The 9,123-nt window shown below is 39.3% G+C and overlaps 1 protein-coding gene across 4 annotated transcripts; it reads left to right on the forward strand.

Annotated features, from left to right (window-relative positions):
• Positions 1-27: 27 nt before the first annotated feature.
• Positions 28-7,622, forward strand: LOC143849349 (uncharacterized). 4 transcript variants are annotated; one of them, XM_077358351.1, is made up of 4 exons: positions 28-3,323; positions 3,805-3,868; positions 4,117-4,229; positions 4,665-7,622. In XM_077358351.1, exon 4 carries the CDS (start codon positions 6,047-6,049, stop codon positions 7,367-7,369), a length of 1,323 nt encoding a protein of 440 aa, XP_077214466.1. In that variant the 5' UTR covers positions 28-3,323; positions 3,805-3,868; positions 4,117-4,229; positions 4,665-6,046; the 3' UTR covers positions 7,370-7,622. The 4 variants fall into 4 exon arrangements, with proteins under 4 accessions (XP_077214466.1, XP_077214465.1, XP_077214464.1 ...); XM_077358350.1 differs by having other exon boundaries at positions 28-3,868; XM_077358349.1 differs by lacking the exon at positions 3,805-3,868 and having other exon boundaries at positions 28-3,804; positions 3,901-4,229.
• Positions 7,623-9,123: the final 1,501 nt, after the last annotated feature.

Genomic DNA, 9,123 nt, shown 5'->3' on the forward strand with positions numbered 1-9,123 from the left:
GCCTAAGAGTTTCTCACAGCATCTCTCTCTCTATCTCTGTCTCTTCATTCTGTGTTTGGTTGCACAAAAGCTGTGATGGGTTAGGGATTTTACTTAGCATTTGTATGCCCTGTCAGCAAAATTCTTCCTAGTTTGGTCGCAAATATAGCATGGAAATCCCTAGAGACCACAAGGGATGTCTCCTGGCTAATCACTGCACGCATGTCCGCTGATGTGTAACCCTTGTCCATTTCCTATGAAATCCAAGCCAAAAACCACAAAAAGGGTGAAATTTTTGTTGGATTTCTTGAGAATGATGCTTTTTTCTTTCACTTTTTCTCTTCCTTCTCTCTTCTCTCTCTCTAGATTGGTAATGACACCTCATAACATTACTCTGTGAGACAACTAAACACTACTTACCACTAGTCTCTGAGCTAAGTTGGTAAACTCTCTCTCTCTCTCTCTCTCTCTCTCTCTCTCTCTGTGTTTGTTTTCCGTTTCTTGAGGACTATGAAGAATTCAATTACAAGGTTCGCTCGTCGTACGTAAATGGCAATTTTGCCTTGACGAAGTTACTGTATTCTGAGTCCTCTGTCCAATTTCATTTTTCTTGCTTGCCTATTACTCAGTTACTCTCTTTAATTTCGCTTTGAGGACAGGGGATTCTGTTCTAAATTTGATTGCATAGAAACAGAGGAAAAACATGGATTCGATAGAAATGATTGCCATATAAATTTGCTTTCACGTGCCTTACATTTACCATTGTATTCAAATTTCAAAATCAAATGCATTTACAAATTTCAACTACCTTGTGCTTGAATAGACTACTCTCTCTCTCTCTCTCTCTCTGTTTCTATTTCTGTTTTTCGTTCACATGTTCTCACATTGGGTTGGACTTTTAACTTATCTTTTGCCTCAGGTATGTTTTCTGTTCCTTCTAAAGATTTATTTCAGGTATGGGATGGATTTATCATTTGCCTCAGGTATGTTTTTTCTTGATACTGATGCTAAGGTTAGAGATGATTCAAAGGCCTAGATTCTTTGAGGGGAGGATTATCACTTCTTTTCTTTTTTTTTCATTATGATTTTGGATTTTAAGTTTGATATGAAGATTATGATGTTGCCTTTGCTTTTTAGTGAGTATGCCAATATCCATTGGATCCATATCCTATAGGTTTGAAATTGTTTTGGATTGTGAACCAAATGTAGCCACAAAATCCAATAGACAGATAAGAGATATGAATGGATCGTGACCAAGAAAGCACATTCTCTAAAGGCCAGAAAGAACATCATATTTTGAAGGACTAATATTTATAAACTATGGCTGTAAAGTAGTAAAGGTTTTGCGACCACACTTACTCCACCTGTGTATGACGAATTTCTACTAGTAATATTATGATAATTAAGATAATTCTTTGGAACATTGAGGCCGTGTACAACCGTGATTTTTATTTTTTTTCAGGGAATATTAGTTTGACAAGTCGTGGAAAGGTCGGAGGAGGGAATTGAGAGAGCATGAGTGAGGGGATGGTGCAAAGTGGCTGAAAAAAAGGAAAAATAAACTAATATTTTATGGAAAAAAAAAATTTCATGGGTCCAAACATGGCCTAAATGAGAATTTAATTACACAGAGAAACTGACATGAATCTAACAGTGGACAATTTGGCTAAAATATCTATTGAAAATTTAGCAGAATTTTGACTAATTATGAGTGGAGAAAAGAAAAGAAAAAGACTGTAAATGGCCTACAATTATTTTTGATCGGGTCGCTAGCAAATGGCCTACGTTCAAATCATCTAAGCAGACGGTTGGGATCATTTTAAAAGCATAATGTCAGATTAAGATCTGTATGAGGGTCTCTTCTTGCATTGCAATGAGACGTGGCTGGGCTGGGTCTCTTCTTGCATTGCAAATCCTTCTTTCTCCATTATTCTAAACGGAACCCCCCATGGATACTTCACTTCCTCAAATGGGCTTCGTCAAGGAGACCCCCTCTTCCCCCCTCCTCTTCTACATTTCCATGGAAATGTTATCTCTGACCATTGAAAAGAACCTTTTGCTTCAGCACATTTCCACCCCTTTCTGCCACTACAACATTGCAATCACACACCTCCTTTTTGCTGATGACCTCATGGTCTTTCTCAGTGCTGATATCCAATCTGCCGGGGGCATCAGAAAGTGCCTAAAAGTGTTCTCTGACATTATTGGTCTTCAACCAAATTTGGAAAAGAGTGAAATTTTCTTTTCAGGTACTCATCCTAGAACAAAGAACCAGATTACCAGCATTCTGAATATCAGAGAGGGTTCCTTTCCAATAAGATACCTGGGCTTCCACTGATCACTGCCAGGTTGAGCATTCGGGACTGCTCCCCCCTCATCTGCAAAATCAAAGCTAAAATTGCTGCCTGGAGTAGCAGAAACCTCAGCCAAGCAGGGAGAATAGAGCTCATTAAAACTGTGTTGAATGCTTTTCAAATCTTCCGGTCCTCTGCATTTAATATCCCAAAGGGGGTCCTCGATAGCATTGAAAAGATCTTCAGGAACTTTTGCTGGGGAGATGACCACAACAAACGTAAAATTCACTCCATAGCTTGGAACCTGATTTGCAACCAAAGAAAGAAGGGGGCCTTGGTCTTCGTAAGCTAAATGACATAAATCAGGCTCTGCAAATCAAGCTCCTATGGAACATGCCTACTCCTGCTAAAAAAAAACTGGACTATACGGCTACACACCATAGGATGATCCAAAGATCCAAACCGCCCATTTGATTGGCCACAACCTTAATAAAATATTTTACTGCCCTCTATGTCAAATGGACGATATGGATCATCCCATGGAATGGGCATTACATCACTTTTTTATAAATAAAAAAAAAAAATTTGATGGGTAAACAAATATTTAGTAGGTATTCCGAGAAAGACAAAACCTCATGATGTTGACAACACCAACCTCATGATGAAATCTTTATGCCTCCGGCTGTTTCCCTTATTTTTTTCTTAGGACAGCCTACTGTATTATATTTAGGACTATTCTTTTATACAAAAGAGGGTTTTCTCAACTCTCAAGTAATTAAAAGACAAATACAAAACAGTGCAGATGTGTAACCCTCCTAAATATAGCCATAAGTTTTTATGCAGATGTGTAACCCTTGTCCATTTCCTATGGAATCCAAGCCAAAAACCACAAAAAAAGGTGAAATCTTGCTTGGATTTCTTGAGAATAATGCTTTTTTTCTTTCACTTTCTCTCTTCCTTCTCTCTTCTCTCTTCTCTCTATATTGGTAATGACACCTCCTAGTATTACTCTGCGAGACAACTAAACACTACTTACCACTGGTCTCCGAGGTAAGTTGGTAAATCCAATGCCTCCTCTCTCTCTCTCTCTCTCTCTCTCTCTCTCTCTCTCTCTCTGTTTTCTGTTTCTTGAGGACTATGAAGAATTCAATTACAAGGTTCGCTCGTCGTACGTAAATGGCGATTTTGCCTTGACGAAGTTACTGAATTCTGAGTCCTCTGTCCAATTTCATTTTTCTTGCTTGCCTATTACTCAGTTACTCTCTTTAATTTCGCTTTGAGGACAGGGGATTCTGTTCTAAATTTGATTGCATAGAAACAGAGGAAAAACATGGATTCGATAGAAATGATTGCCATATAAATTTGCTTTCACGTGCCTTACATTTACCATTGTCTTCAAATTTCAAAATCAAATGCATTTACAACTACCTTGTGCTTGAATAGACTACTCTGTCTCTCTCTCTGTTTCTATTTCTGTTTTTCGTTCACATGTTCTCACATTGGGTTGGACTTTACTTATCATTTTCCTCAGGTATGTTTTCTATTCCTTCTAAAGATTCATTTCAGGTATGGGATGGATTTATCATTTGCCTCAGGTATGTTTTTTCTTCTTTTTTTGTTGCCATAGGGTAAAACAAGACTTAACACATCATTGGATGTTAGAAATGGACGATCAGCATTGATATCCTGCAAAAAGATGGAAGCAAAGCTGATCAAGTGGATGATTCAGATCAATTAAAAGTGGCACCCACTATGCCATAGCTGCCACTACTGAACCACTTCTGATCTTATTATGTTTATCTAAGTAAGCATGATTAATTAATTCATGGATTATGTGTTTCAGACTGCAATTGGAGCTATTCTAGCAATGAAATTACATTCCACGAACTCGCTCGATCACAAAACTGCGATATGGGTTGTGATACTTGTCTGTGTGATGGTGATACTGATGCTAAGGTTAGAGATGATTCAAAGGCCTAGATTCTTTGAGGGGAGGATTATCACTTCTTTTCTTTTTTTTCATTATGATTTTGGATTTTAAGTTTGATATGAAGATTATGATGTTGCCTTTGCTTTTTAGTGAGTATGCCAATATCCATTGGATCCATATCCTATAGGTTTGAAATTGTTTTGGATTGTGAACCAAATGTAGCCACAAAATCCAATAGACAGATAAGAGATATGAATGGATCGTGACCAAGAAAGCACATTCTCTAAAGGCCAGAAAGAACATCATATTTATAAACTATGGCTGTAAAGTAGTAAAGGTTTTGGGACCACACTTACTCCACCTGTGTATGACGAATTTCTACTAGTAATATTATGATAATTAAGATAATTCTTTGGAACATTGAGGCCGTGTACAACCGTGATTTTTTATTTTTTTTTCAGGGAATATTAGTTTGACAAGTGGTGGAAAGGTCGGCGGAGAGAATTGAGAGGGCATGAGTGAGGAGATGGTGTGAAGTGGCTGAAAAAAAGGAAAAATAAACTAATATTTTATGGAAAAAAATTTTCATGGGTCCAAACATGGCCTAAAGGAGAATTTAATTACACAGAGAAACTGACATGAATCTAACAGTAACAGTGGACAATTTGGCTAAAATATCTATTGAAAATTTAGCAGAATTTTGGCTAATTATGAGTGGAGAAAAGAAAAGAAAAAGACTGTAAATGGCCTACAATTATTTTTGATCGGGTCGCTAGCAAATGGCCTACGTTCAAATCATCTAAGCAGATGGTTGGGATCATTTTAAAAGCATAATGTCAGATTAAGATCTGTATGAGGGTCTCTTCTTGCATTGCAATGAGATTTGGCTGGGCTGGATCTCTTCTTGCATTGCAAATCCTTTCTTCTCCATTATTCTAAACGGAACCCCCCATGGATACTTCACTTCCTCAAATGGACTTCGTCAAAGAGACCCCCTCCCCCCCTTCTTCTGCATTTCCATGGAAATGTTATCTCTAACCATTGAAAAGAGCCTTTTGCTTCAGCACATTTCCACCCCTTTCTGCCACTACAACATTGCAATCACACACCTCCTTTTTGCTGATGACCTCATGGTCTTTCTCAGTGCTGATATCCAATCTGCCGGGGGCATCAGAAAGTGCCTAAAAGTGTTCTCTGACATTAGTGGTCTTCGGCCAAATTTGGAAAAGAGTGAAATTTTCTTTTCGGGTACTCCTCCTAGAACAAAGAACCAGATTACCAGCATTTTGAATATCAGAGAGGGTTCCTTTCCAATAAGATACCTGGGCTTCCACTTATCACTACCAGGTTGAGCATTCGGGACTGCTCCCCCCTCATCTCCAAAATCAGAGCTAAAATTGCTGCCTGGAGTAGCAGAAACCTCAGCCAAACAGGGAGAATAGAGCTCATTAAAACTGTGTTGAATGCTTTTCAAATCTTCTGGTCCTCTGCATTTAATATCCCAAAGGGGGTCCTCGATAGCATTGAAAAGATCTTCAGGAACTTTTGCTGGGGAGATGACCACAACAAACGGAAAATTCACTCCATAGCTTGGAACCTGATTTGCAACCAAAGAAAGAAGGGGGCCTTGGTCTTCGTAAGCTAAATGACATAAATCAGGATCTGCAAATCAAGCTCCTATGGAACTCGCTCCAATCAAATGATTCTCTCTGGAATAAAGTGGCTTCAGGCGAAATACTGCAAGGGCACTACTCTTGCTAAATGCTCATGAGGGGCCCGTAGCAATTTTAAAGCTAGGGAGATAGCCAGCAAATTCATCTGTTATGACATTGGCAGAGAGGATATGATTGATTTTCGTCCTAAGGTGATTATCAGCAACATTCTTTCCAGCCATAGAACTAAGCTATCCCTGGCTTCTGCTCATACCCTATCCCAAATTCATAATTCAAATGGGTGGAACCTCGTTCTCTCCAAACCTTCGCTCACTGAAGAATTTTCTACTCTAAAAGAGGCTATTTTCAATTCCGAGAACTTAAACATCCCAATTTGGAAACCCAGCACTAGTGGCCATTTCTCAACTAAAAGTGCATGGAATGCAGTAAGAACCATTCAACCGAAACCCCCTTGGCACGACTCAATTTGGTTTCCTGGCCATATTCCAAGACACTCCGTTGTGGCTTGGAAGGCGATTCAAGACAAGTTGCTCACAAAGGATAACCTCCTGAGATTCATCCCTTCTATCGACACTCAATGTCTCCTGTGTTGTGCTGAAAATGAATCTGTTAACCATCTTTTCTTCAGTTGTTCGTACTCAGCGTGGATTTGGAGATCTATCCTATGGTGGTTCGGCACTCGGAGACGTCCCAAAAAGGAGCTCAAGGAGGAAGAGCAATGGGCTCAGGAAAACTTCAGAGGAAAAGGCCAAATCCCCACTGCTTTGAAGCTTTGCTTTACGTCCTCAATCTATCATATTTGGGGGGAAAGAAACAACAAGGTTTTTGAGAACTCCAAATCTCAAAAGTCTGTTGTTTTGGATAGAATAGTTTCTGAAGTCAGAATCAAGATAAATTGTCTGGGCATATCAGATCTCCCATCCAAGGTCAACCATCAGATTGCAGATAATATGGGATTCATATTCAAAGCCAAATCTTTTGCTCTTAGACTCTGTTTCTGGAACCTACCTTCGGAAAATGAAATTAAAGTCAATGTGGATGCTTCGCTCGAAGAATCTGGTGGTGGAATTGGAGGCCTTCTCCGCCGCCATGACGGATCCTGCATTGCTATGTTCTCCAAGCTTACTGATCGAGAGGAAATATTTGCTCTGGAAATTCTTGCTGTTGAAAATGGAGTCAAATTAGCAACAACCCTCGGTACCCAACACCTTTGGATCGAATCAGACTCCCTATTTGCAGTTAAATCAGTAGCAAGGGAAACCAAATATCCCTGGAAGCAAACGAATAGAATCAGAGCTATCAGAGCAGCCTTGGATGGCTTCATATCCTGGAAGATTAGCCACTCGTGGAGGGAGGCTAATGCAGCAACAGACATCCTCTCCAAGAGATCATTCCCGATCAAAGGAGACAACATCTCTCTCGCTCACATAAATGAAGATCTTCTCAGAGTGCTTGAGCAAGATAAGAATGGCTATTTATACACCAGATTATAGATTGTTTCGGCTTATTGCGTTTCCCATGAGAACCTTTTGTATTTTGCTTCTTCTTTGTGGCTGCTGGGTTATTATTCCCAAGCTGTTGGCTTTTGAGCCCCCCTAGCTGTAATCTCTTTTTTTTTTTTTTTTTTCTAATGAATCTGGTAGGGGTCCTGCCTAACCCCAGCTCACTCATCAAAGACAAAAAAAGATCTGTATGAGGGCTACCACAAGATGAACGCCTCAGATTACAAACGTGAATTTAAGATGGTCTCATGTTTGTTTATCTAGTAATTACTAGCATTCGTGACCCATGATATGCATGGGTGTGAAGTGGGTGTGTGTGTGCAGAATGATTTTTGCTTTCCTCTAGGGTGCAACTCGGGCCGGGTTGGGTTGGGTCGGGTTGATGCCTCAACCCTAACCAATCTCTGGTTGATGAGTGTCAACCCTAACCCAACCCACCTTTAAATCTCAATGGTTGAGACTTCGTTTCTAAACCTTGAGGTCCCAGGTTCAATCCCAACTTAGCTACCCGAGAAGAAGAAAAAAAAACAACCTCTTAACCCTAACCAACTTGTTTGACAACAAATTACGTAGGGTTCGAGTTGGCCCAGGGAAAAATCAGGAAAATAATATACAAAATAATGGGTATTGGGTTCAGGTTCTGGTGGGGTTCGGATCTCAATAAAATCCTGAAAAATTAGAGGGATGTTGTTAGGTTCAGGCTGGGTTTGGGTCTCAATAAAATCATGATAAAATTAGAGGGATGTTGTTAGGGTTTCCAAAGGGCCTCAACCTAACCCAGCAGAAATTGGGTTAAACCCATTGGGTTCGGGTTGGGCACGACCCAATTTGCACCCCGATTTTCTTAGGTGAATTGCATTATAATACATTCTAGTTTGCGTCTCGAGAGAGGCTGACTATGATTTCCGATTTTCTTAGGTGAATTGCATTATAATACATTCTAGTTTGCGTCTCAGAGTGAGGCTGACTATGATTTAACTGATTCATGTAGTAGACTTCACCTGATATAATTAATTAATGTCATAACAAATCCTCACAAGTAGGAAACAATGTGGAAATTTTAAGTTTTTATGCAGATGTGTAACCCTTCTCCATTTCCTATGGAATCCAAGCCAAAAACCACAAAAAAGGTGAAATCTTGCTTGGATTTCTTGAGAATGATGCTTTTTTCTTTCACTTTCTCTCTTCCTTCTCTCTCTATATTGATAATGACACCTCCTAGCATTACTCTGCGAGACAGCTAAACACTACTTACCACTGGTATATCCTCTCTCTCTCTCTCTGTTTCTATTTCTGTTTTTCATTCACATGTTCTCACATTGGGTTGGACTTATCATTTGCCTCAGGTATGTTTTCTGTTCCTTCTAAAAATTTATTTCAGGTATGGGATGGATTTATCATTTGCCTCAGGTATGTTTGGCAGCCATGAAATATTATTCGTGGAGTTTATTTGATGGATGGTGTTACTCATGCAAAAAGGCTGTGGATGTACGGGGTAGTCTTTTAGGCATTAATAACAGTTGCCCTCATAAGTAGAAAAATATGAATTTTAGACTCCACAGAGGTTTTCATTCTGCTTTCTCGGCAGCACAAGCAACCTATAGAAGAATAATACATGTTTTAGATTCTACAAGTTTTGGTCAAGTTCTTTAACCTTTCTTGGCAGTGCTTTTGAGTTTTTTTATAAGGGTCCGATTAGAAAACAAATTCCCATGTCCATTTTCCTCTTGATTTCAGAGAAAAGA

Source organism: Tasmannia lanceolata, unplaced genomic scaffold (assembly GCF_043159265.1).
Source record: "Tasmannia lanceolata isolate RefF3 unplaced genomic scaffold, GAP_Taslan_0.1 ptg000018l, whole genome shotgun sequence".
Taxonomy (NCBI): domain Eukaryota; kingdom Viridiplantae; phylum Streptophyta; class Magnoliopsida; order Canellales; family Winteraceae; genus Tasmannia; species Tasmannia lanceolata.

Coding starts and splice junctions, on each gene's coding strand:
- LOC143849349 (XM_077358348.1), top strand. CDS start 6,047: ATGATTGATTTTCGTCCTAAGGTGATTATCAGCAACATTCTTTCCAGC.